Genomic DNA, 26,881 nt, shown 5'->3' with positions numbered 1-26,881 from the left:
AGACAACAGAACACTAAATATTATAAAACAAACAAGAAAAGAGTGCATGTAACCATCAGGTCTCACAGCATCTATTTCTTAATATTTTATAACGCTTTTTCCTTTTGTTTATTGATACACATAGGCAGGACTGTCTAGCATGAATGTGTCACGTTTCCAAGGAGAGGAATTTGATCAAGGCTGCTTCCCTGAGTTGACTCTAAATTTCAAATCTATATTGCATCTTAATGTAAACTATTTATCTGAAAGTCCGAACTCACATTTAATTGATCTAAACTATGACGTCTAACACTGTAAACCATTCTGAGCTGGTTTGGATTGTGAGCTTGGTCCACTTTAGGTTTGCTGTATGGAATCCTTAAGACTAGACGTGAATTTCATTCCATGAATATATGCTGAAATTATACTTTTTTGGATTTTGAGACACTTCCAGATGCTTAACTTTAAAAAGAAGAATTAAACTTGTGAAAAATGCATGGTGTACAGATATAACAAAGTACAACAAATAAATGTAAATTTAGCTCAAATCAATACAATTTTCCTTCAGGTTGTCATTGGCTTTTAGACCACTGGGCTGAATTAAGAGCAGATGTAGCACCCGTTTGAGTTGACACTTCAATTTTTATTGTTGCAGTATTTTTGTACAAGCAAGTCGTTGAAGACAAATAGCTTATTCATCATCAGCGCTTAGTGTTGGCAAAACGTTCAGCCCTTGTGGTAAAAACATTAGTATTTAAAAGTCTACTTTACTTCGTTTCTCTGCAACTCACTGTTCAGACTCTATGTGGGAAATTGCTTTTGGGGTGGCACACATGCAGATTGGCGTGTGGTCATTAGCAGATTTGAGTAGTAGACATTGGAAAAACAAGCTCAGTATTTAAGTACTTTTTTCCGCTCACATACAATTGATCCGCAAACAGATTGCTTTAACCAGTTCAAAATGGTGGATTTCTAAAATGGCCGCCTCATTCACACAATTACCAGACAGAAGATGCCTGTGAAAAAGAAGTTCCTATGGGCCAAATCCTCCTTACACATTAAGAGAGGTAATTCAAAACGGGTCCCACATCAGTCATTCAATTTTACTGACACCGGCAAGGCAAATGAAACCTTTACGCTTGTCTGATCGTTAGTAATTCATTTACTACAGGCAGCCACTGCAACAGACTAAAATAACTCGTACTCATTCATGCTTTTAAAAGAGTAAGGATGGATGAGAATATTCACAGCTTTCCAGTTTTTGTTCTTGCTGTCCCTCTATGTGTCTGTGTGGGATTTTGAGGGCAGGGAGGTATGTGCCTTAGTATCCTGGTGGGCAGTTGAAATTTGGGTCCATTCGGTTTCCTCTTTCTCGCCCCATGCATGCAATGCATTATACCTTCAGCCAGGCTTTACCACAAGGTTTGTAACAGACAAAATTTATTCATTCTCTCTCTATAATACAGACTTTAATATGTCCTTAAGTGTAAGTCAGTATGTGTGTACCCTAACCCACAGTATGTACATCAGAATCCAGTTGATGGTAGCTGAAAGGTTACATTTGGGAATCACGTCCCGGTAAAACCACTCTACAGTGCATGCACCCTCAAATTACAGTGACAAACACATATCCAGCTGGTGCACTACAGCCAGGCTGGAGTGTACACTAGCTAGTGCACTTCCAACTGCACTGTACACTTGTATATTTCTATAGTCTGTCAATGGAGAAGAAACATCAGGGGAGCAGCCTCAGACGGGGGTTTACAGGGAGGGGTAGTATGATTACATGTGTGCATCTGTATGTAAAATGTCCACTTCGGTATGTTTCGCTCTTTGATGTTTGTGTATGTGTGTGTGTGTGTGTGTGTGTGTGTATATGTAAGTGTGTGTTTGTGGCTGTAATTCCAACTCACTCAGTCAACAGTTTTATCTCACTCGCGAGAAGGGAGTTGATATTGTAGGTAGGATCTGCAGTGACGGGAGCGGGGCCTGTTTCTGTTAGATCCACCTCGCTCTCGCTGGAGGTGGAGCTTGTGCTCATGGTGGAGACGGCGTCAGTGATGGCACAGGTAGCGCCGGGTGGGCAGATCTCATTGGGAATACACACCTCCGTTGGGATTATCACCTCGGTCGGGATACACACCTCGGGCTCGCTGCTGGTTTCGCTGGTGCTGGAGACCACAGAAAGCAGCGACATCTTTCTGTTGAGGCGGCTTGGAAGAAGGGAGAGGATGTAGTCAGCCACAGTGCCTGCCACGTCCATCCCACAAGCCTGGTCGAACGCGATGAAGCCCACGTTGGCGTTGACCTCGCACACCACGAAGGAACCGTCGTTTAGCTGCAGCAGGTCGACTCCACAGACGTCCATCCCCAAAATATTGCACACCTGCACAGCCAGCTGCTTCCCCTGCTCACTGAGGGGGCACATCATTCCCACCCCACCTAACAAAAATAAATAAATTTAATAAATAAAAGAGGAGCAAAACCACGCGCTAATGGGAAATTATGTGCAGTGTTGTCAGTTAAAACTAAAACAATTCAAATTGGTAACTGAAATGAATCAAATATTAGATTAAAAACTTGTAATAGAAAATTTAATAGAACGTAGAAAAAGAAAAGAAAATACATATTATACAAGTTGAAAAGTTGCATCACAAATCTAATATTTTAGGAGAGGCGAGTGTGTGATTGCATACCCAGTGAGCAGTTGCTCTGCATGCGTCCGTCGGTAGAGCAGCGCAGCATGGATCCGATCACTCTCCCCCCGACCAGAACCACTCGCACATCCCGCCCATGGCTCTCCTTGACATACTCCTGAAACAGGTACGGGGCGTCATGGCGAATCAGATGACACAGGTCTGAGAGGTGGTGCTTATCCCGGGCCAGGAACACCGCTTTACCTGTAGATCAAAATGTGGCACACCATTAAAGACCAACTATGATCGAGTACAAATTTATCAAAAGTGAGGTTTTACCAGGAAAAAAAAAATAGTGCACTGACTTACTCTACAATTCACTGAATTAATTTTAGGAACTACCTAAAGCAAAATGCGTCTTCTGCTACTTCAGGAAGTTATGCAATATTTAAGTGTCATTGCCAAAAGCTCAATTAATGATTGATTTCTCTGCATAACAACCAAACAGAACAAGAGCAAAATGTAACAGTCCAGGGTTAAATGCATGAATTTTATGTGACAACATTTTACACTCTTGATACACAGTCAGGTAGCAGCATGTATTTGGACATATGCAAAACACTAATTGCAGGGAGAGGCTCCCTAGAGCAACCAGGGGTTAAGTGTCTCCAGTCGCTCAAGGGCACAAAGGTGATACAGCAGGGCTGTGAACTCTCCAGATGTTTAACTATCAGGCTGTCACCACCCCACCCAATTCCCCATGGGTCTTTTAAAACATGTCACAGCCTGACAAAGGTCAACATTCTGTGCAAGGTTTTATTTTCATCTGTAGTTCATCGACCCAATACCCTTTTTAGCAAAGGTTTGACTGAAATGTGTGTGACAAGACCTGCTTTACATAACCAGTGTTCCTACACCTTTAACCAATCATTTCCATGACTTTCCCAGTTTATGGTCACTACTAGATATTGATTTAAAAGAGATAGCCAATGTTTTCAGAAAAAAAAAAAAAAAAAAAAAAAAAAAACATTCACTAGTAGAAATTGTTCATTACTTTTCTATTAATAGGTTTGTATCAAAACGAATGAATATTCTGTTGTAAATTAACAAAACGATAAATTCCATTAGAATTTTCTATTAATAGATTTGAATCAATAAAATGGGAAATTAATATTGCAAATTAAGAGTACAATAAATACCAATTTAATTGTATTTAACTTCCATTTTTCAAGTTTCACAAGTTTCCACATTTCTGAGGAAACCTGCAACATCATGCAACACTCCATTTCACAAGACTTCACAAAATGATGATCCTGTAGATATGAAGTTCATCATATGGCACTTCTCCACTGCATGATACGGCATGGTACGGTTCACTTTTGGGTTTTTTTCCACTGGGTACAGTACCTGGTACTTTTTCAGTACCACCTCGGTTGAGGTTCCGAGTGAACCGTACCATTACCAAAACGTGAAATGTAAACTCTGCTGATCTTTGATCGCCTGGAGAGAATCATCATTACCTGCGTTACTGAACTTGCGACACAGGACACAACAGAATCGCTAGATTTAAATCTGCAGAGTCAGCGAAGGATCAAACTCAACTGTATTGAACAACTGCACCTTTTTTTTTTTAACAACCAAAAAAAATGGCTGTTTCATTGTCTGTTGAGAAAGTACAGACGTTCTTCTCGTTGATAGCAGAGGAGAGGATCTAGCAAGAGCTTGATGGGACGACGCAGAATGAAAATGAGTTGTGGCAGTAGAGATGGCGCAACTATAACAACGTGAATAATCCTGGCCACTCTAAAGCGGTACCAAACTGCAGTGGAAACAAACCGAGCTGACCCGTGTCATTATGTTCCATCTTGCCTAGCCACAACATCCCAGCATAAACGCTCCCAATAAAATATTCGTAATTAAAGCATCAACATTCACAAACCACTGTTATTTTTTTAACAGAAAAGCAAACACAGGCTAAGATGCATGGTTCGTGCATGGTTTGAAAAGGCAGAATTCGAGCAAAGAGCAAGCGCTCTTTTACAATCACTAAAATGCTGACATCTCAGTTCATCACGATCTCACAAAGCTCTGTTATAACACAATAAATATATGCACAATGAATTAGGGCTCAATGATTTAGGAAAATCTAATTGCTATTGTTTTTTTTGTTACCAATATTGTGATTGCAATTAAAAAAGCATTTTTTTTTTAAAGCTCTTTATGTTATGTTCTGTATTATTCAACAAAGACAAGATAAATCATTGTTTAGTATGACCAACACAATATTAGATAGATCAAACATAAATGTTCTTTTCTGTAGGCCAGGCCTATATGTTACGATGAAATTAGGTGATGCATGGATTGATATGAATGACATATTTATTTACCTACAATCACAGTAGTATATTGACTGATTTGTTGAACTTCCAGCCTTGTAAGCATGAAATAATTATGACAACATAAAGCACTGACAAATATGACTGCTGTAAACATTAATATGAAAGTCAGTAACAAACCACAAGCTAAAGTAGATTGCAAAAATACAAAAAGAAATCTGTTGCTTTACCACACTATTTTAGGCAATTCAAAGTCACTGTAATAAACCTATGTCAACATGTGGACTGCACTTTTTAACCAATGTCTGTTAACTTTAGACAGACTTTAAATAAAGAATATTATATATATTTATTTATATATTATCTTAAGGTCGAAGTCTTCAGCAATGAAATGCACCATAACACTGTTACTGTGCCGTTTTGAAGTATGTTCAAAAATGCTTTCAAACATTCCCACATGTAGCCTGCCAGGGTTGCCAGGTTTTCACCAGTTTACCGGGGGGTCCACCAGTAAAAATCGCATTCCAAGGGGTAAAATACCAATTTTTTTTGGAGGGGATCCCCAATGTGTGGACTTGGCAACACTGTAGCATGCCAACTTGATGCTTCCTCTGAAGACTGCTTAGAAGTGTTCAACTTAAAGCAGTGCTGCTAGACCAATAGGTGTGTGTCATCAAAGTACTGTACTGTGAGAGCGGACATCTCCTTATGCTTTCTCTCGCCGTACTTTGATGTCATACACCGATTGATCTTCAAGTTCAACACACCTATTTACTCTCATGTATCACGTGACCCGTCTATTTGCAGCCTCTGAGGTTGAAAAATCGCATTTTCATATAACAATATTATCGCAAATCCAATTATTCATTCAGCCCTACAACGAATCTTTCATGTTTACACTTAGTGTGTTATAATGAAAGGATTTGTGAGCACAAATTTTCAAACGAAATTTGCACAAAATTTCAGCACTGCACTAGAACTCAGACGTTTTGAGCGGTGAGTGGATTCTAACTTCTGATTGGCCAATGTGTCCCAGAAATCAACAGATATGTCTGATTGGCTACATTGCTCAATGCTGCAAACACGTGTTGTAATTAGAAACTCTGCCTATGCTTGAGCCTGTCAATCATTTTTATTTTATATTAGTTATTGTTGCTTTTGTGCAATAATGAATAACAATATATTTGTTTTTAGATATTTTATGTTTAGATATTTCTATTTTGTGGGAGTCATTTTATTCTACCACATCCTGCACACATACAAGTGTCTACCCGCACCCGCCCATCAAGTCTCGCCCCTCGCCGCACTGTTGCGTCGGGTCCCGCGGGTCTCACAGTAGTCCCGTGGGAGTGCAGGTCTCTAGTGCAGCTGCAGCATTCTGAATTGGTGTGCAGAGATTGGTTGGGCTGATCTGGCAGAATTTTTCCATCACCAAAAATATTAATACAGTATATTACATAATAAGGTAATGACATTGTTTAATAATTTTCTTCAGGTGTGGCCGCTAGTCATCAAAGTGAGTTCTAGACTTACCGTGAGACTTAATTCAGAGCCGTTTGTGTAATTCTGTAAGATTGGTGATCAGAAACTACCATCAAAACCAACAAAACAGTTGAAAAGAAAATTATGCTTTCAGCACACACATGCACTTTAAATGTGCTTGAAAAAAAAAAAAAAAAAAAAAAAAAAAAAAAAAAAAAAAAAAAACAGTGCAGGACAAAGATGCCTTATGTGCACTGGGAGAGAAAAAGACAGACAACCATTGTTTTTAAGGTAAAAGAGATGTTTCTAAGCTGCCTGATTTCTTCATTTGGAGAGATCCAGTGTGCTATATAACTTTGAGGCATTTGTGTTCTCAAGGCTCCTGAAGGTTTGTCAGCACCCAGATCTGAAGTCTAATGTGGCCTGTTTCTTTCAATCCCCAAAGAACCCATTATGCAAAACGGCTGTACTGGAATCAGAGATTTACCTCTGTGTCCACGAGCATTCTTCACCACCACAGGGTAACCCAGCGGCTCGGCTTCATCGATCATCTTGCGGAAGTTGTCGTGTCCTCCTGGAGACACACACACAGAGATGTTGGTTAGTGAATATGTAATGAATGTAATTAAAATTGAGATTTAATTCGAGTGTGAGATTCCTGAGAGAGATGTAAACAGCTCTAATGAAACAAGCAACACTGAGACATTCAATATCCACATGAGAAGGACTGCAAGACTGGCAGATTTTTTTGCCACGCACAATGTTTCCCATTTCCTGGACGGCATTCTGTCCAACTACGTGGCCAGTTTTTCAAGGTTAATGGCTCAAAGATGTTTTTGGAGAATGTGTGCTTCAGATGAAACATGATGGCCACATGTTTGACCCACAGGGTGCACTATAAATTGTCACTTTGTAAAAAAAAAATTCCCCTTGTCTTTTTTTATACATAATTTTAATTTTCCCCTTTTAAGAATGTAAATATATGCTGTTCTATTTTGTGTACATACATTTGATATCTCTGTATAGTAAATAAACATTTTTTGTTAATTGACAAAATGACAATAACCAGAGTCCAGTAGGTCTGTTACTCATGCTTTAACGCTATTTAATTTAAAAGTGAACTTGGCAAAACACAGGCTACAAGCTACAGATGTTTAAAGGGAGAAAAAATAGGTTTAATTGTTTTCCTCCTCGTATTTATATTTTAAATGCTAGCCAACATTTGAAAAACCATTAGTGTTTGGTAAATGACAAAATATTTTCATTTAACATCCTTTGCTTTGATTGAATGTGTCCAAGAAGAAACAAACAGAAAGTGTATGGAAAGAGAGTATAAAGGAGAAGAGAAAGTGAAGGAGTATGTGGAAATATAATTTAAGCTCAAACCCAAACCACAGTAAGTATAACTGCTGGATGTTTTTGTACATTCTACATGCTTGAATACAAATATTCTTTGTGCTTTTGAAAAGAAGATTCTTTGGGATCCAGAATCTGTTTGGCTGGTTTGAGCCGAGCAGACGAACTAGCTTTCAATGGGAGGGGGCGAAAGAGAGAAAATGCAGGGTATGTCAGACCAGCTCTGCCAGGAACACGTCACTACAGCAGCTGTAACTGCTGTTGTACACCCCCTCCCCTTTTCACTCACTGGCGTTTCATTTTGGTTTTCTTTAGCTAGTCATAAGGTCTTCCCCTTTCATTCTGCAAACAGGAGACTGTCACATAAACAGCCGTTGTCTGTACGAATGAATGACAAATACAGGAGCGACATACACTGCTGTACAAAAGTCTGGGGTCGGTATGATTTTTTAAATGACTGTGGATAATTTTTTTTTTTTTTTAATTCACGTACCAAAGGCTGCTTTTATTTGATTAAAAATACAGGGAAAAAACCCAGTATAACTGTGTAATATTATTACCGTTCAAAACAACCGTTTCCATTTTAAATAAAATAAAAATTTTATAATAAGTATTTACTCCTGTGATGGCAAAGCTGAATTTTCAGCAGCTATTAGTCATCAGCATCACATGATCCTTCTGAAATCATTCTAATATTTGGTGCTCAAGAAACATTTCTCATTATTATCAATGCTTAAAAATGTTGTGAAGCTTAATATTTTTGTGTAAGCCATGATACTTTTTCAGGACCCTTGAATGAATAGAAAGTTCAAAAGAAAAGCATTAATAATGTAATATGTAAATGTTTTTCCTGTGACGTTTGATTTTAATGCAATTACTTCCTGTGACAATTTATATATATAAAAAAGTAATTGTATTAAGTGTTGTATTTAAAAACAATATGTATTTAATCACATTTGTTATCGGTCATGACACAAAAATGCTTTCTTGGAAATTTCAATTCTCCTTTCTGTGCAGAAAATCCTTTTTTTTTTTTTTTAATTACAGATTAAGAAGTGGTGTGTTTCAGTGATAAAGATGCTCTCACCGTAGGAGTACGTGTCTGGCAGAGGCACTCCATGTCCGGCGAGTTCTTGGAAGGTCCAGAACTTGTTGACACAGTTGAGGATGGCCTGAGGCCGGTTGACCAGACGACAGCCCATCTTCTCCAGGTGACGCAGAACAGTGATGTCGCTGTCCGACTGGACCCATGGGGTCGGAACGCGCACCACAGCAACTTGCGGGAATGATGTAACGATTTCCTGCCCAACCCGCAGACCTGAAAGAATAAAAGAAAGGGAAGATAAATCACAATGCTGCAGTACGGTCAGTGTAGTCGGTATTTTGGCCGGCACAGTATTGTGTGAAGGGATTACACTGGTTGTATCTGGGCAACCAATGAGAGCCAGACTTTCATTTGGATGGGTCACCCCTTTCTCTCTCTCACACACATACACTCAGTATGACAGATGAGCTGGGCTTAGTTTCCAAAACAACACACACTCACGACAGCATCTCTGCAATACTAAATAGCTGATCTCCTTCTGAGCGCCGTTACACAACACTGCAGAAGGTCGCTCGTTCCTTTGCTTTGCCTCGCTACTGCGACGTTCACGCTGACCCACTAACCCAGTTTGCACTGCTTTCTGCTTTTAATTAAGATACCAGTTAGGTGTTATGCTCACTTAACACCAGCCTTCACTTAGTAAAAACTCAAATCAATCCGGCACGCGTTGGATTTTACTTCACAAATCATGCGTTTTGACTCGGATTATGAATACAAGAGCAATCAAACTTTCATAAAAATGGCATGTTGTTTGGATGGAACAGAACAAACTAAACAGCAGATGATGACAAGATAGGATTTCAGAGATTACATAAAGGCAAGCATGTGTTTGAGCATTCAGGAGATAACAGGAAATGTAAAACAGAGGATATAAAAGGAGCCATGAGAGAACAAGAGAAAGACAAAACATGAATGCGTCACAGAATTTCTAATCTCTCCAGGTTCTCCGCCATCTTAGGATGGAGCAACACACACAAACCACGACTCAGCATCTTCACTAGCAACTGCTACATCAGCACTCCCTCTTCCTCTCATGGATCAAAGCAGGTGGGACTTGAATGCATGCAGTTAAAAGAGTATGACAGGACTATAACAGGCATGACGAGACAGATATTATTGATTTTCAAAAAGAAATAAGTATATAACATTTACTGTATTGAATTTTTGGTATCTTATAGCTCCGTTCTAAAACTTAGTGAGTTCCCTACATAGGCACCATCCTAGACGTCATAGAACCATATAAGTTGCTCTACACAGACAATTCTGCACGCTACACTAATAGCACTCACATGTTGGAAACTCGTAATGTGTCACAACTGATTTTAATAGAATTTGCGTTTAGCATATTGCTAACCTAAAATCATAAAGCTAACCTAAAAGCATAACGCTTGAAAAAATACAAAACACAAATATTGGGTGCACCACTTCATTTCTAATTACAACAAATAATGAAATAATGAAATATCTACACAATAATTGAGTGAAATGTTATTACAAGTTAAAATAAAAGTTATTTTAATATACAATAATATATAATTCATTCTTGTGATAGTAAAGAGGAATTTTTAGCAGGCATTACTCCAGTCTTCAAGTCGCATGATCCTTCAGAGTCATTCTAAAATGCTGATTTGGTGCTAAAGTAACATCTTTATTTCAAACTTTTGAACAGTAGTGTATATTCATAATTGACATTTCTCTTGCCATGTCCACCATCTTGGCTGGTGTCAGTGAAACAGCAGATAATACTTACTCTGTATTTCTAAACACTAATTAACATGGCAGCACATTTACTTTTTCATTGGTTGTAAGCATGCTAATTTATTGACTTTTCAGATTTATTTTTTTAACCACACAACCTGGGCTAAGAGGTACACCAACACCTTTTTGTACACTAACAGATCAGGCTCATACCGGTCTGACTAATTTCCGGAGGAAATGATAGTCATACACTCACCGTGACAACAAGAAATAAGCCCTCAAGCACTTGTAAGTGTACACATCTTTTTGTTTATCTTGCATGCATGAATTAATAAAAGACAATCAAGTTTTTTTTTTTTTCCTGCCTGAGGGTAAATCAGTAAATGTATCCACCGACTCAGAAAACATAGCACATGCCGTCTACCTCCTTCACTTCCCCCTTCTGTAAGTTCTGTGGCTGCTGTCTCATTGTGAGTTAAGAAACACAACTGAATCTCAAACTAAATCTTGAGCAAGTGAGAATTTCAGGCTACCCTTCTATGTTAAGTACAGTATAGATGCAGGTTTAACCTACTTCAGAGGTGTGCTTTGAGGGTGAGGTGAGCTGGTATTAGATACAGGAAGGTAAACAGACAAAACATGTAACAGACACTGACTGACCAAAAAAGCACCAGCACCAGTCCTAAGTTAAGTTTAAATGACTAATTTGCATTTATACATGGTTACCAAGTTTTAGTTCTAATTAGTAAACTATTATTAAACAATACTTGATTATCATATTATAATGCTTAACTGCTTTACTGACTGATGTTAAGTGTACTTTCAGATATTTAAAAAGCACACACATAAAAAACAAACAAAAACACATATAAAAACAAATAGAGAGAGAGAGAGAGAGAGAGAGAGAGAAACATATATATAAATATATAAAAAAATATACATATAGATAGATATACAAACAGATAGATAGATAGATTTGTATTGCCAAGATGTCCGTAGAGTGTTTATTATCATCGGTGTTATTGATGAATAAAAGTATGAGCCTAATATCTTTATCTTACTAATTCCAAACTTTTGAATGGTAGTAGAATGGAAAATTCATTGATTTGTTTTACTTAATTGAAATGCGAATTTAGAGTTTTGAATGTGTCATTCAGCTGCCAATGAAAGCAGAACAACACCATTACATGCAGAATTACACATTTTCCACCACAATAATCACACACACAAAAAAAAGTCAAGTTGGCCTTTCATTCATAAACAAGCTAGACTACAATAAACAACTCACATCTTAACACATACAACCTAATCTGTGTGCATTAAGGGCTAGAACTGGCATTCATTCTTGTATGATTACACTAGATACACCACAGAAACCCTAAATTCAGTCCTGAAAGCCAGTGAATTCACAGCAATCTTAACGCACAACAGATACCAATGCCATTTAAACACTACACCTCTCCATCCTCCTCTATATCTATAAACTTCTCCCAATGATTTTATTTATATAATGAAATGTCTTGGGAAGTGGTTGATTAAATTGTTCCCGTCTGAAGATTCACTTACCACCAACTAGTTTCTTTTGTTTGCCTGTTTTTTTTTTTTAGCATGCTTGCAGTTTGTGCATGTGTGAGACTTTAAATTGGTGTTAGATTTTGCATCTCTTAGAGGAATGGACACTTGACATCAAAAAGGAACACACACACTTCGCTCACACCATCAATGTAGTGAAAAAAAAAAATAAAAATCACAGTCACAAGTCTTGAACCCTGATTACCTATTGATTGTCTGATTGCTGCATGTGGCGCAACACACACAGCAGGTGATAAGATAACTATACACACTCTTGCAGTGCCTGTCAACAGGTTCACGAATGGATTTGATCTTTCAATTAGAGGGGTCATAAAATGCCTTTTTTAATTGTTTGTACTGCTCTGAGATCCACTTATAATGTTATCAAAATTTTAACATCAAAAAACATTATTTAGAAGTAATAGTCTTTTTTTCTGTCCTGTTTTGAACCCCCTCATTGGAACTCTCCATTTGAATAGGCGTGGCGGACTGTAGACTGGGAAGTAAATGCCCACTGCTATGATTGGCTAACTGTTGACAGCCTACATCCTTCATAGATGGACGCTGCTGTGATTTAGATTAAAAGCGCATTATAGAACATATCAGTACAAATGATCTATAATAACAGACAAAGCAATAGTGACCATATAATAAAAACAGTTACTCACATTTGCGTGGTGCGACATTACTGTCGGATCCAACATAGTCGATTCGGCACAGTATCGTCTTTTACTTTCAATCTTTCTTAAAATCCTGTGTTGAATTGTGCCTTGTTTGTAAACAAATCCGCTGTGAAATGAAGCTCTTACTGACACGGTCTGGAACTTCATTAACAATAAAGTTCATTCACTCTTTTCTAATGCTGGGATCAGATGGAAGGCAATGCAAAGACTGTTTTTCTACAGCTTGGCACTGCAAAGCATTTTGTTGTCTTCGGAGCCATCTTGATCATTTGGTTTCTAAAGTAGACCTGCATTTGACTCTCTTGTTATTTACTTAATACATGTATGAATTTGTGGGCAGGAATAAACAGGCAGTGATGTAGAAGCAGGCATCGATCTTCTGAGGTGGTGAAGTTTAGCCACAATATTACTTCAAAGTTGGCACATTCCACGACCATTTCGTTTTGGCAGATTGGCTTCAATATAAGCAGATTTTAGACTGAGAAAATTTTGAATTCTGAAACATCCAGGATGTTTTTATAGTAAAAATACCTTTTGTGTGTCAAAAAATCAAGATCATTTTAATTTCTCCGTTTATGACCCCTTTAAAATGAGACATGTTCAGGAATTTTGATATGGCCTCATTTGGTATTTAACTGCAATGTTTTTACTGACACAGGAGATCATGATCAAGTGTTGACCTACACTGTTCCATGTGTCTAATGTTGATGATGTAACTCTGAATGTCAGGATCTCTGGGGGTTTAAATCCCAAAGCTGACCGACTGTTAACCACCTCTTAATCGGACCAAGACAGGATCCGGGCCAGCAGATTAAACAAACACACACACAAATATGACATGCCAACAACCTGCACCAGTTGTGGCACTCTCCAGACAACGGACTACCTTTGCATTAAAGTAGGTCAATACGGTCTCGGTTCTTCTCTCCTTCACTTATCTTGTCTCTTTGGGTCTTCTTGTTAGACTGGCTGGCCTTCATGTTGTGAAGTCACACTACTAAACTTAAAGCAGTTGATTCAAAGCAAAGCTGCATTGGTGCATAGCCACTCCCTTTACCTCAGGTCCATGCAAAATGCAAAATGTCCCAGTCCCCATCTGCCGCCCCTAAAAGAAATGCTGTCACCTCAAAGCAAAACAGCCCCACCCACAATGGCAACACTGGTGTAAATGACTCAGATCATTGTCTTATGAAAACACTTTGCAACTCGCTGTCAGCTGATTATTAAAGGAACCGTTAAGATGAAAATGAAAACATCATCATTTGCTAACCCTCATGTTGTTCCAAACCCATATGTCTTGCTTCCAAAAAGACAAAAAGCAGAATAACCAACTCGGTCACCATTCACTTGCATTGCATTGAAAGAAAGATGCAATTAAAGTGAATGGTGACTCAGGCTGCCAGCCTTAAACACTCTGCCTAACATCTCCTTCTGTAGGCCACTGAAGGAAATCAGCTCGGAATAACATATGGGCGATTAAATGAAAGATGTTTTTGTGAACTGTCCATTTAATTTAAACGGCATGACCACCACAAATGTTTTTTTCATATTCTAGTGGGTTCTACAGGCTCCAAATACACACACTAGGTCTTAAAGTGACCTGAAATCATCTTTGCTTTGGTATAAGAACCACTGTTGTCTCATATGTTCAAGTGGCTAAGTAAATAAATGGCTATAAAAACTAAACTGGTAAAACAAGAGATTAATCCACGACTAAGAGGATTCGCTAAAGGTGTGTGTATCGTTTGAGCATCCCGGATACCTCAAGTTCATTAGACAATATCTGTATCTTTAGTATGGCTACCAAACCGTGACGCTATTACATCAATAATCATCTAAAAGACGATACAAATTTCGTCCGACTGATTAAACGTTTTTAAAATCGTTTTTCAGTCGAGGTTGACACGTGGCGAATTGATTATTTCGACGCAAGCCCTTTGTATGTGGAATCTCGCGCGAATGCGTCATAACATCTGTTTAATCTATTGGACAAAAGCTTGCGCATCGAATAAACACCCAAAAAAGATAAAAGGAAAAAAAAGCTTAAAATTATCAAATGTTTAACACCTTAATATAAAAGGTCTTTGTGAACGTCGCGCCATCTGCGCTCGAGGCTTTATGTGTTGATAATGAACGCGCTCGCGCCGCACGCTCGTGACTGTCCCGCGCTCACATGGTGCAACAATAAATGCTGATATAAACACATTCACGTCAGTATTTAGATTAGCTATTAAATGTTCGATATAAGATTACAATTAAACGGCCTCTCTTCCGACCATCGGCTAGGCTGTGGTGACTAAAAGTGGGTTAGGCGGTCACCCCACGCACATCTTAACGTTACACAAAACACGCTCACACGGTGATGTACATCCGCTCAATGCAAGCGCGCTAACCATCCACACTGACCAGCTATTTAGCCAACTCAACAGTTTAAACAAAAACAATTTCCGTGCTCGTACAAAAGGAATACGTATGTGAATGTAAATGTATGTGTGCGGTTTTTACCGAGCTGTCCATCCGTGATGGTCAGGACGATCTCATCCATTAGAAGATAGCGGAATTCAACATCGTCCTCGGCGCAGCGCTCCTTCAGAGCTCGCAGGATCTGGACCTGCGGGTACTCCTGGCTGATCCGCCGGTCTGTGATAAACCACACCCGGGAGCACATGTTTTGGAGCTCGGAGTGCGGAACTTATGGTAACGTTAGCTTGAAAACAGGGACAAGAAGCAGAAGCAACACAAAGAACCGCGACAGTGTTTTTTAAAAAATCCCAGGTAATCTGGTTTTACTAGATCCGAAATTACGCAACAACACACATAAAATCGATATTTAACGAACACGAAGTGAGAGGCTGCGGTTTTGCCTCCCAAATTACCGAAAGATGATAATGCGCTCCCCCGCTGAGGGGCAACAGTAACTGCCCCCAACACGGGCTAACAAAAGCCTCGCTGAGGAACTCGGGTCCTATCGCTTCCTACGATTAAGGCTTCAACGATAAAAACGAAAAAAATCGCGAATAAATGGAGAGCGGGCGAATGAGAGGCTGGATGTTGTGACGAGAGATGCCCCTGCTGGTCTCCGGTGCTCGCGCTGCTCTCAGCTCTACGCGCCTCTGCTTTTCCAGCACGCGCTTTGCGTTTACAACTCTTTCCCTCGCGTTCATGCACGGCCCGCACCAGCCAATGAGCGAGAAGGGCTCGCACTCTCATCGGCCAATCGCAGGACAGAGTCCTCACTGCGAACCAATAAGAGACGATAACAAGAGGAGGCTCGAGATGTCCGCAGGAATCAATGGAGATGCTGGGGGAGCGAGGCAGAGAGGAGGGGTGACGTATGCGCGGGTGCGCGCGCGCGCTCTGGTAAGGATTTTTTGTGTTGTGTGTGAGCGCGTGGCAGGAATTTCAGCAAGGGAGAGGGGAGGGATTCTCCAGGAGCGCGCACTGCCCCCGAACCGGTTCAGACCGGGCGTGGGGAGGTTTGGTTTGGTTTAGTTTAGATACCAACGCCTCTTGCTCATGCTACGTGTTGAAACGGTTGAAGAAAAGAATCCCCCCCATGCGTCTGCAAAGCGCATCCTTGCTCTTTTGTTCAGCTCAAACAGCGTTTTCTTAGTGTCGTGGCAACCCCAATAACAACGAAACACCGAAGATCCTTTTCTTGTCAAGGCAGATGTCGGATATGGATGGCTTGTCAGTCGTCAGTCTGGAAATACAAGTCAATGTACCACTATGCATCGGAGAAACGTTTATGGCTTTGTTTAATTTATTTTGTGGTTTAAAGGCCTAATACATCGACGCTTTACGTGATGCGTCAGGGATGCGGAACCTTTACTAGATCATACCACGTCAAATGACCCACTTCGGCTTTGTTTACACCCAGAGAGGCAGAGGGAGGGGGCAAGGGGAGGAAGAGAGAACAGGCATCATAGATACAGACATTATTAAACCTGCTGGTAAATAAAGGGTTCTCAATAAAATCAGCCCTCTCTCAAATCTGTAACGTTCAGAGAAATAACACGATGCAGTAAACCATCATTTCAGCCTGAAGGACTGTTGGTCCCACCCTTATCTCGACCGAACACGTCCATCAACCCCCAGCGCCAAATTCCTTAACCAATCAGCTTTCAAGAAATATTTTCAGGGCGGAACATTTATGGCGTGATACTCGTTAATTATTTCTTTTCTGTCGAAACAGACAACATACAATGCGCAGCCTGAACAGTGTTTATAAAACTACGACTACGTGCTTTAATATTATTGAAAAATGTAACTTTTCCTTAAGCAAATGCTTTGCAAATACTTTACTTCTAAACAATGAAAACTAGAAGACACCAGTGATGTCAGCGACGGAGATGTAAATGTCGTTGTGAGGCGAGTCGATGCTGCCACCCAGTGGTTATTATTAGTATAACATCAACACATGCTTTACATTACTGCCATATTGAAGATTTTAATAGCATTATAAAATTATTACGTTCAATATTTATTTATACATACAACATATGTATTGTTCTAATATTCAGTGTGTGTGTTTATGAGGCTTGTGAGTGCTGTTGGAATGCATCTGAAATGTCACTGACATCCTTAACTCTTGGGATGCTAATTTTTTGGGCAGGATAAAAAAACTGATGTATTTTATACGTTTATGATATAGTATGTGTTGTTCAGATTGCTTTGACAGATTGTACTGTCATTTCTTTTTTGTGACATCATGCAATTAGGCAATGAAAACGAAACTCATTCATCAAATGAACTTTAAAACAGAGCACTTTATTCAATCATTCAAGAACGAGGTTTCTAAACTATACAGATTCAACTCAACCCTGGAGATGTTGAACATTATTTTACCAGTTCCCAGACCACACACACGTTTCACATCAAAGAAGCTTCTGAAACCCTTTAATCCAGCAAACCTATTTTGGGTCAAGAATATGAATGCCACAATGCAAACTTTGTGGCACGAGATGAACAGTGGATTAAATATGTAAATTTTTAGCAAAGTTACAAAAATGATTTTTCCATATGCCTACAATATTTCAAAGATTTTTTTTTTCTCTCTACCAAGTATTACACCACACCATCATAAAGGTGTAATGAAACTGCAGTGGAACCTCTATGTGTGATGGTTGATGACAACATTTTTTTCCTGAAGATAAGTTCTATATTATTACTGTAAATGTCTCAAACAGGCATGCTTTGGTAACATTTTCAGTCACAACAATCAATCAAAGTGTAAACAATTCAGTGTTCATATTACCCTTTTACCTGTTGTTCTAAAATATTGGACCTAATTAAAAAAATGACTTCTAATTAAAAAAAAGAACAATTATTCTGTTATTCTGTAACATTTTTCCTTAACAATGCATCTATTCTTCATAATGATTTATAAATGATTAATCCTTTAAGGCCTTTTGCTTAGTCTAATACCATGTTTACCATTAGAATGTTCACTCAGCAAGACACATATGTGTGCAAACTATTGAACAATCATCTTTTTAAGCAACATTTCATCATACTTGACGGCAAATGCTTTCTTATTTCACATATAAATATCTTCCCCAATGCCTCCCCAACATGTGCTTCAAAAATGAGACTTATTAAATGTGATGTCTCATTTGACCACTAACCAAATATGTTTATATTACAATATGATAATAACACAAAAAAGGCAACAACGAGATAAATACAGAGACTTTTGACATTTAGTCATGAATATTCTTTGTGAACAGAATCGACATTTCTCCTGCTCCTTTAGGGTGCAGTTGTTGTCAGGTGTGCTGTATATTCTGACCCTTCTTTTTCCACTCCTGCTGCTTTTTTGTTATAGTGCAGAGTCTGATATATAAACACACACTATTGCTCAAACATTAAGTCTCTTGCATGCACAAATAGTCCAGACTGCATCTATACAAGTAAAACACAACTAACACAATCTACAAAAATAGAAGTGAGTTACTATTACAATAATACCTGTGCTCCAGTGAACCTCACTGTTTTAAACACAGAATACTTACATTAATAAATAATTACTAGTAATGGATTCATTGTATTGCAATGCTTTTAAACCAGGTAAATACGAACTACAGCATAAAGTGCACAAGTTCAGGTTTTAATTTAACACACCTAAACCAGCATATCAAGGTCATTTGAAAACCATAGGCAGGTGTGTTAGAGCAGAGAATAGGAGCTAAATACAGATATCCAGGAATATCGCCCCCTGTATTAGCACATTAAAATTGTTCCAGCAAATTCATTTACAAATGAGAAGTTGATCTTGATGTGTAATGGGATTTCATAATGCTTAGAATGTATATTATAGCCTGCTGTGTTTGAGATAGTAAATTAAAAAAAAAAAAAATTAGAGCATTCTTATTTCAGCCATCATTTTAAGTTTGTTTAAACTGTGTCCAATATTTAGATGGATCATATTTACAGATAAATGTTGCATTGAGGAGGCATTTTAAGAAAACAGACGGTCAACATCAATAATCATTTTTTGTTTATTTCACAAGTCTCATTTCTTGACTTGAAGAAAGACAGGGCGCATGATGATGTTGTGACTGTCTGTTGCTGTTGTGCTGGCCTGCTGCACACTGCGAGTAATGGGTCGTCCTACTCTCTCTCTCAACCTCAGAGACAAACGGTCCTCTCTTCTAGGCTGTATCTTTATATCACCCACTCTCTGCTCCATTTTTCTACCCAAAACATGTACTCCTGGCTCCAGAGAGTTTACCTGAGTGACAGGTGAGAGAACTATCTGCTTTGAAGCCAGCTGTGGCATAAAGCCACTCTTTAAAATAGGCTTGCCTTTTTTACTAGACTGAACCACAGATGTTGATAGAATTGTAGATCTTTTAAGCCTAAACTCCTGAGTGGTATCAACTGCTGCATTTTGCTTGATGATCTGATTCTTTGTTATTATTTTTGTCCCGTAGTCTGACCCTTCTGGCTTTGCGCTCAAATTTGCAAGTTGTCTGCGAAGACTCCCGTTGTTCTCCTGGGCTGAAACAATGCTGAGTGTGCTTTTTTTGGAGTTTCTACTAGCTGGTCTCATGGAGCAGCTAAAAGCTATGTGCTTCTTTAAACTAGCATTGTAAGTAAACTCTCTCCTACAGTGAGGACATGCAAAAATACCCAGGTCATCCTGAGCAAAGGCCTTTCTTCCCCCAGCAGGTCTACCCCTTTGCACCAGTTGAGGTTTCTTCTTATTCAGGATACTCATTTTTATCTTAACTGGTGATTCGTGAAAGTTAAATTTTTTTGGTTGTCTGACCTTTTGAGAGAGATTCTGCTTACTATTAACAATCCTTGCAGGTGATAACACCCCATTTTGCCCTTTTGCAAACTGCTTAAGTGGTATAGGGTTCTTTTTAGGAGTGTATCGCTTCTTGTCGCTAGCATTAGCACAAGCTAAGATGTGCTTGTGCAGTTCAGGCATGTTGTCAAAGCTCTTACCACACTTGGTGCAACGAATGGCTGTGCTGAAGGTCTGAGGGATGTTGTGGGTGGTAAAGTTGGTGGCCGATGCTGCTGTTTTCCCAGTTGGTGTGCGATTGTGGTATGGAAAAGGAGGCGGTTTAAAACTTGGGTAATGCTGGTTAATGCCTAGACGTACAACTTGGCCTTTTGATTTGACCCCTCCTGATGCCATGATTTTTATAGTTGTGAACAGCTTCTCAGAAGCGTTGTCCAAGGAATCCTTCTCTGCTTTTGAGGTTGTGTTGTCAGATTCTTGCTTAATTTCTGTGACTGGAAGGCCTGGATCAATCATGTCAGTTTTGGGACTGTTGTGGTTTTCGGGTCTCAACTTGCCATGTACTGGATCAGTGTGTGAGCACTCTTGACCAGGATGGAGATCTCTCTGATGCTGTTCCAAGTTGCAGAGAAAAGCAAATTCCTTAGAACATGTTTTACAAACATAAATTTTTCCAATTCCATGATAACTTGATCGGTGCTCCAGCAAACCTGTGTCACTCTTAAACAACTGCACACAAAATTCACATTTATAGAGCCACTCCTTTGAGTGCTCACCTACATGCTGACTAAGAATCTTCATGGACTGAAAGGGCTGTTCACAAACATTGCACGTGAAGTTCTTGCAAAAAAGATGCAAGGGAGATGAATCTTCTTCAACTTTGTTTTCCTGCTTGGAAAAATCAGAGGTCTGGACATTTTCCTGTGCATTCTCATTGCTCTCTGCCTCAACAACATGGGTGGAAGCAGTGAGAGTCAATGTGCCATCTGGAGAACTTTTTGACTGCTCTGTAGATGCCAACTGTGTGGAGGTTTCAGGCAGTAGGGTGGTGTCAGGACTGAGAGATTGTGGCCCAGATGGGATATAAGGTTCTTGCTGTAATGCATCGACAGGAATTTGATCTGAGAGACACTGAACAGAATTATGCTGGAGAGCTGGAAGAATATTTTCTGTAGATTGCACTGCAACTGTATACTCTATAACAACAGTGTGTGGAGGAAAAGCCAAGGACGTGATGTTGGACTGGTTAACAGGCAGGGATGGAGAAAATATCTGTGCATCAGAAGCTAACTCAGAGTCTACAGCCAATGTTCTTTGAGCTAGTTCACATACAATAGGTTCAGCAACCCAGTGAGGGCTTTGTAAACTCAGTGAAGGGACTGCAGGTATAAGGGTTTCCAGACCTCCATGAGCAGAGGACCCCCAGTCAGGGATTGTCACTTTCAAATCACCCTGTGAAAGATGTACAGGATTATCAGCACAGTCTTCTACATACCCAGTGGGTGGTTCACTGTCAGATACCACGAAGGCTGAATGAAGAGTTTGAACGTCCTGTGTGGGTTCAACTGCGGGAGTCGATAGAAAGGATACAAAAGTTGGAGGTGAAGAAGGTGAACACTGAGGTGAAGGGACTGGGGTAACTGGATGGATACTGACAGGAACGAGCAGTGGAGGGGTTGGACTGATTGAAGCAGGAGGAAGAGCCAACTCAAACAAAAACTTTTCAGGTTTTGATGGACCTGCATCAGACACTGCCACAACTGCAAGATTTGTTATGTCAGGGTTGCTGTCGACACCTGCAGTAGCTGGACCTTCGACTGAAGGAATGTCTACCCCACCATACTCATTCATAAGCACCTTCTGAAGCATACTAGAGTTAGGTTTAGTCTTCCTTAAACCAGGCTGACTGAGGTAGACTCCAGCTAAGTCACAGTCTAAACTCTTTCCACTAATACTTAAGTCCAAAATGGGCTCTGCTAAGGCATCGCTGCTCTCTCGCTTAACCACAGAATTTGAGAGGTCCAGTGGCTGTTGATTACAAGAGTTTCCACCAGTTCTTGATACAGAGCAGTCCAACGGCAAGATCTGTTGCTGCATTGGTGCTCCATCAGAGCTGTTAATGGGTGGATTCAAAGGCTCAGGTTCTTCATTGGCCAAGAAGCTCAACCCATGGCTCTCCAGCTTTGACTTCTTGGCATTTGTAGAATCCTGATCTTGCTTTTTTATATTCACATCAGGGGTTTGCTGTGGTAAGCTGGAAGGGGAGGTTGTCCTTCTCTTAAATCTAGTTGCTGTTGCAGGTAAAACAGTCAGGGATATGTGAGGACCCAGTTTATGGTCATCAGCAATCAGTGCAAATGCTGGTTTACTGCCATCCTGGTTCTGAATGATCTGCTTGAGTTTGGGAGACAGATAGATAGTTTTTTCCTTGTGAAAGGCAACTGTCTCAATACACTCAGGTAAATGAGCAGTGACCAGCGGAGCTCCAGATGTAGAGGACAAAGATGACAAGGAAGATGAGGAGGCACTCGAGATGGATTCAGACTCTAATTCTGTTTTTATTTGTGGGAGTAAAGGTGGGGTAGACGTCCTACGTCTGGCGGAGGACTGCCCAGACAGGTCAGAGGTAAAACTGCTTGTATTGGTTTCTGATTTAAGAGCTTGTGTAATTTGAGCTGGACTTATTATAACAGCATTTAATCCAATCACAGCAGAACAGCCAGAGTTCATCTCAATCACCTCACAATTACTTACGGCACTTGTTGAGACAATTTTTCCATCTATGTAGAAGCTGAGATTCTCTGAAATGTTACTGGAGATGTCAACCATGTACTCCCTTTCCTGATCAACGTCCTCTGCACACTGTGAGATAGCAGTATGGTTGTCCTGTGCGCTCTCAACAGGCTGCTGTCCTTCAGGTTCTTCATTGATTTTGACCTTCTTATAAACTCCTCTAGGAAGAAGATGGCGCTCATGGATCCTGCGCTGATGTCTCCTTAGACTAGTATGAGACCTAAATGCTTTTTTGCAGTACTTGCAGACATATGAGGATTTGACATCACTGTTTTCATCATCCTTTTGTTCACCATTAGCTGCATTAATGCACTTGTTTGGCTCTGGGATCTGTGATACCGTTTTCAGAGGTTCAGCACTGCCAGGCATATTCTGACTGGCAGTGCAAGGGGCACCTGTGAGATCATCTGTCTTCCTATTTCTATTATGTCTTTTCTCATGCCTTCGACGACTAAACAATGTTCTGAAAGTTCTTCTGCAGCGACTGCATTTAAACCGTTGTGTGTGGCAGGTTGAAAGGGCATGTGTTTGTATGTGACGCTGTAGGCCTTGACAACTCTTAATCCTTCTCTCACAGTGAGGACTGTGTAATTCATCCTGGGGTTTACTACCCGGGTCAAGGTCACCCTTAGTGTTATTTAAAGGTAACTCAGTCCCATTATCCTGTTCTATCATTCCAACATGCTCAATCTCACTTGTCTGACAGGCTTGATTTTGATTAGCTAGATTTTGGGACACAGGCTGGCTTGCATTCTGTTTGTCTGAGCAGTCCATCTTCAAATCTGTTTCTCCATCTAGCCCTTTTTCTATCTCTCCCCCTTCTGGCACCGAGGTGCTATGAAGTGCCATTTCATCTGAGTTGACCTCTTGAACCTCGGGCTGCTGGAGAAAAACCTCTGATGGCATACTAGGCCTCTCCTCTTCCACAACTGAAACATATGAACATGCTTGTGACACAATGAAGAATTTTTATTTACTGAAATAATAAATAAGTGTATTAATATATCTACTATGTGCAATATTGTCCAACATATGTCTAATACATTTCTAAATGTACTAAATGAAGAAAAATAATAATAACTTACTGTCATCTGATCTCCACATCTCTTAACTTCCCTCTCTAATGATTCTTCTGGGGTATAAAAGAGGCCCCCTGTTGGCTGAGGGGAAAATAATTGCAGTAATATTTTTTTGACAATTTCTATTAGGTAATTTTAGAATTAAGCACTCAAAGACAACACTAACTTAAAACAAAGCAAAAAGGATATCTTTATTAAAATTACACAGTTTGTTTATTAGAATCTGTTTGTGTCCAATTAACCAATTGGGTGACAGAGAATGCAGTTGCTAAATCATGGCATGCTGCAATGTCATCTTAAACTAACCAAACTCATACACATAATTGCAATCTAATGACTTATTTTCATGTCTGAAAATTAGTAAACAAAGGTTAATGAATTAATATTTACATTACATTAAAATGTACAATAATAATAATAATAATAATAATAATAATAATAATAATAATAAAACATTCTCCCAAGAACACTTACTCTGCCCTTCAACATAAAATGATCAATAATACAAACAAAAAAACATTTACATTTTATTGTAGTAACTGATGATTGTTGTAATATGGTTGTTTATCAGTTTAACCCATTTAAAATTAGCTTGTGATCATGTTAAAGGATATAAAATGACAGGAAAAACATCCAACGTGTTTTCCATTGGTGTTACAACCTACCCCACACTGGAATAAACATTTGAAGATTAAACACAAAAGAAAGTGAGCTCCTGGTGTTCATTTGTAGTCCACCTGTGGAGGTGTGGGTGGGTCAGATAAACTTACCTAGATAATAATATTAAAAAAATCTCACTTTACAGCCGTGTCTTAGGGTCACAGGGCGTCTTAATGCAGCAAACTGACAACTTATCAGCACAATAGTAACAGGTCAAGGCACAACTCATTGTATGCGATGCTCAAGAATTAACGTAATGCACCGATAACTGCCGCATTCCCGCTGTACATATTCGGAGAATCGATTTATCATGCCGCGGCTGTTTATAATATCGGGCCTATTTAGATTTATGCATGTGCGCAAATAATTACGCACTTACACAACATGAATGCATGATATCAGCGAATAGATTAAACTGTTTAAAGCGGGAATAATCGTGCAAACATGTCTATTGTACAGTAAGGGCGCACATGTTGCGGGTGTCTGACAGCCCTTTAAAAATGACAAACCCTGTTTGGCACTGTCGCTAAGCGCAGACGAGAAGGTTACTGGCAGAGACACACTACACGCTTCACGTTAAAGTGCTTCGACATCCATTTAGTTAGTACTCCTATATATCGCTGTTATTTTACGACGTAATAACGTGCAAAAATAATAAAAATACAAACATGGTTAGTCTCAGTGCTAATTCTCAGACAACATAAACAAGACTGACATCACAAAGCTTCGGCAAACCATTTTATGCTACATGATTTTGATTTGTTATGCCCTTTGCTCTCCACAATAAATTGGCTATACCTGTGAATTGCTTACCAGCTTTGTTGTGACGCCTCGCTGCTTGAGTTTGGTGGGCACGCGCAGGACGCTCGCTACTGCAGACTGCACTGATGACAAGGCGCATGTGCGAGATCTCATGCACCTGTATAGTATAGTTACATGACATATTACACGCAAAGCACATGGACAACAGATTTAAGATTTTCTTTAACTGCATGCACTCAGGGAGGATGTTTTATTGACTAGAGGTCTAGAAGTATACTTTGTGTGGAATACTGCTGTATGATAAGGTAAACGATTCCACTTAAGTGATGTTTAAATGCATGAAAACGAATATTTTTTAAAGGTTTATATTAGCCTAGTAACATTCCCTCAAAGAAACAACAAACTCCTCAAGATTATCCAGGTATTGAATCAAAATGATCGTCATTAATAAATATTATTAATGTTTTAAGCATCTAATTTAGTATATAATCACACATTTATATAGCCTATTTGTTGTACATTTGTTTATTTGTAAATAAATTTAAATAGTTTCATTATTCTTTTAAATATACATAGTAAAAATGGCATCTACACAATAGGAAAACTTTTATGCAAATTGTGCAAATCATTTTATGCAAATTGTGCAAATCAAAAATCCTTTGCAGCAAATGCGTTCCAACTTAGACAACACCCACGATTAGCTGGTGTGTTTTCATCATCCAGTGTGTCACATGACAGCCTCACTGTAGAGAGACAATAGATTTCAAAAAAAACAAACCACAAGCCAACAAAAAAAAAATATAATAAAAGATTGACAACTTTCTAACTCTAAACCTCTAAAAAATTTTTTAAATTATTTATTCTTATTCTTATTACTTCTTCTTATTATTATTACTTATTATTCCAAAACGGGTTTGTTCTGCTTATGAGAATGTTAAAGGAACATTCAATTTTAGCATTTTGCAAATATTATAGGAGTAGCCTCTCTGAAACAAGAACGAAAATGTTTCTGAAAAAATCGTTCCATGAACGATGTATAAGTGTATAAATAATAATGCATATAATTAATAATAATATAATATAAATAATAATGTTTTTGTACTACTGTTTTGAGAACACTATTAAAGACCATATCATTTTGAACGAACATTCTGTTACTGAACTTTTGTTCACAACTTTAAAAGAACATTGTCAGGACTCAGGACGTTGGCCAAAGTTCTGAAAATGTTCCCTGCTAGTTGGACTTCTACGACTTACAACCTCGATCCCTAATTTAAATGTAAAGTTATATTTATAAAGTTTTTACTCAATGAAGAGCAAAGGGGCACTGTGTTTTATTGCCAGTATGTGTGTGCTCCTGTTTGTGTATAGACATTCTGAAAAAATACAATAAAATTTATAATCAATGCCTTAATGTAAATATCAGGACTATTTCGATGGAGTCTGTCCAGTTCCAAAATCTACTTTCCTGTAGTTATAACGAGT

The 26,881-nt window shown here is 39.1% G+C and overlaps 2 protein-coding genes across 3 annotated transcripts; both read right to left on the bottom strand.

Moving 5' to 3' along the window:
• Positions 1 to 1,402: 1,402 nt before the first annotated feature.
• Positions 1,403 to 16,000, bottom strand: LOC109084984 (beta-citrylglutamate synthase B). The gene is made up of 5 exons (XM_042762353.1): positions 15,353 to 16,000; positions 8,877 to 9,107; positions 6,921 to 7,007; positions 2,676 to 2,879; positions 1,403 to 2,421 (listed from the first exon to the last, which is right to left on the bottom strand). The coding sequence occupies exons 1-5, from the start codon at positions 15,513 to 15,515 to the stop codon at positions 1,889 to 1,891; spliced, it is 1,218 nt and encodes a 405-aa protein (XP_042618287.1). The 5' UTR covers positions 15,516 to 16,000; the 3' UTR covers positions 1,403 to 1,888.
• A 1,596-nt stretch (positions 16,001 to 17,596) lies between these two features.
• LOC109084982 (PR domain zinc finger protein 2-like) lies at positions 17,597 to 25,584 on the bottom strand. Of its 2 annotated transcripts, none has more exons than XM_042762326.1 (3): positions 25,448 to 25,584; positions 23,981 to 24,055; positions 17,597 to 23,824 (listed from the first exon to the last, which is right to left on the bottom strand). In XM_042762326.1, exons 2-3 carry the CDS (start codon positions 23,997 to 23,999, stop codon positions 19,362 to 19,364), a joined length of 4,482 nt encoding a protein of 1,493 aa, XP_042618260.1. In that variant the 5' UTR covers positions 24,000 to 24,055; positions 25,448 to 25,584; the 3' UTR covers positions 17,597 to 19,361. The 2 variants fall into 2 exon arrangements, with proteins under 2 accessions (XP_042618260.1, XP_042618259.1); XM_042762325.1 differs by having other exon boundaries at positions 17,597 to 23,843; positions 25,448 to 25,583.
• Between the last annotated feature and the right edge of the window lie 1,297 nt (positions 25,585 to 26,881).

The sequence above is a fragment of the Cyprinus carpio genome, chromosome A8 (genome assembly GCF_018340385.1).
Source record: "Cyprinus carpio isolate SPL01 chromosome A8, ASM1834038v1, whole genome shotgun sequence".
NCBI classification, from domain to species: domain Eukaryota; kingdom Metazoa; phylum Chordata; class Actinopteri; order Cypriniformes; family Cyprinidae; genus Cyprinus; species Cyprinus carpio.
Note: the sequence above shows the minus strand (reverse complement) of the source record. Positions and strands in the feature narration are given on the sequence as shown.

Coding starts and splice junctions, on each gene's coding strand:
- LOC109084984 (XM_042762353.1), bottom strand. CDS start 15,515: ATGTGCTCCCGGGTGTGGTTTATCACAGACCGGCGGATCAGCCAGGAG. Junction 9,108..15,352: donor CATCACGGATGGACAGCTCG/GTAAAAACCGCA, acceptor TTATTCTTTCAG/GTCTGCGGGTTGGGCAGGAA. Junction 2,880..6,920: donor GAATGCTCGTGGACACAGAG/GTAAATCTCTGA, acceptor TTTGATCTACAG/GTAAAGCGGTGTTCCTGGCC.
- LOC109084982 (XM_042762325.1), bottom strand. CDS start 25,549: ATGAGATCTCGCACATGCGCCTTGTCATCAGTGCAGTCTGCAGTAGCG. Junction 24,056..25,447: donor GAGGCGTCACAACAAAGCTG/GTAAGCAATTCA, acceptor TTTTCCCCTCAG/CCAACAGGGGGCCTCTTTTA. Junction 23,844..23,980: donor GATGTGGAGATCAGATGACA/GTAAGTTATTAT, acceptor ATTGTGTCACAA/GCATGTTCATATGTTTCAGT.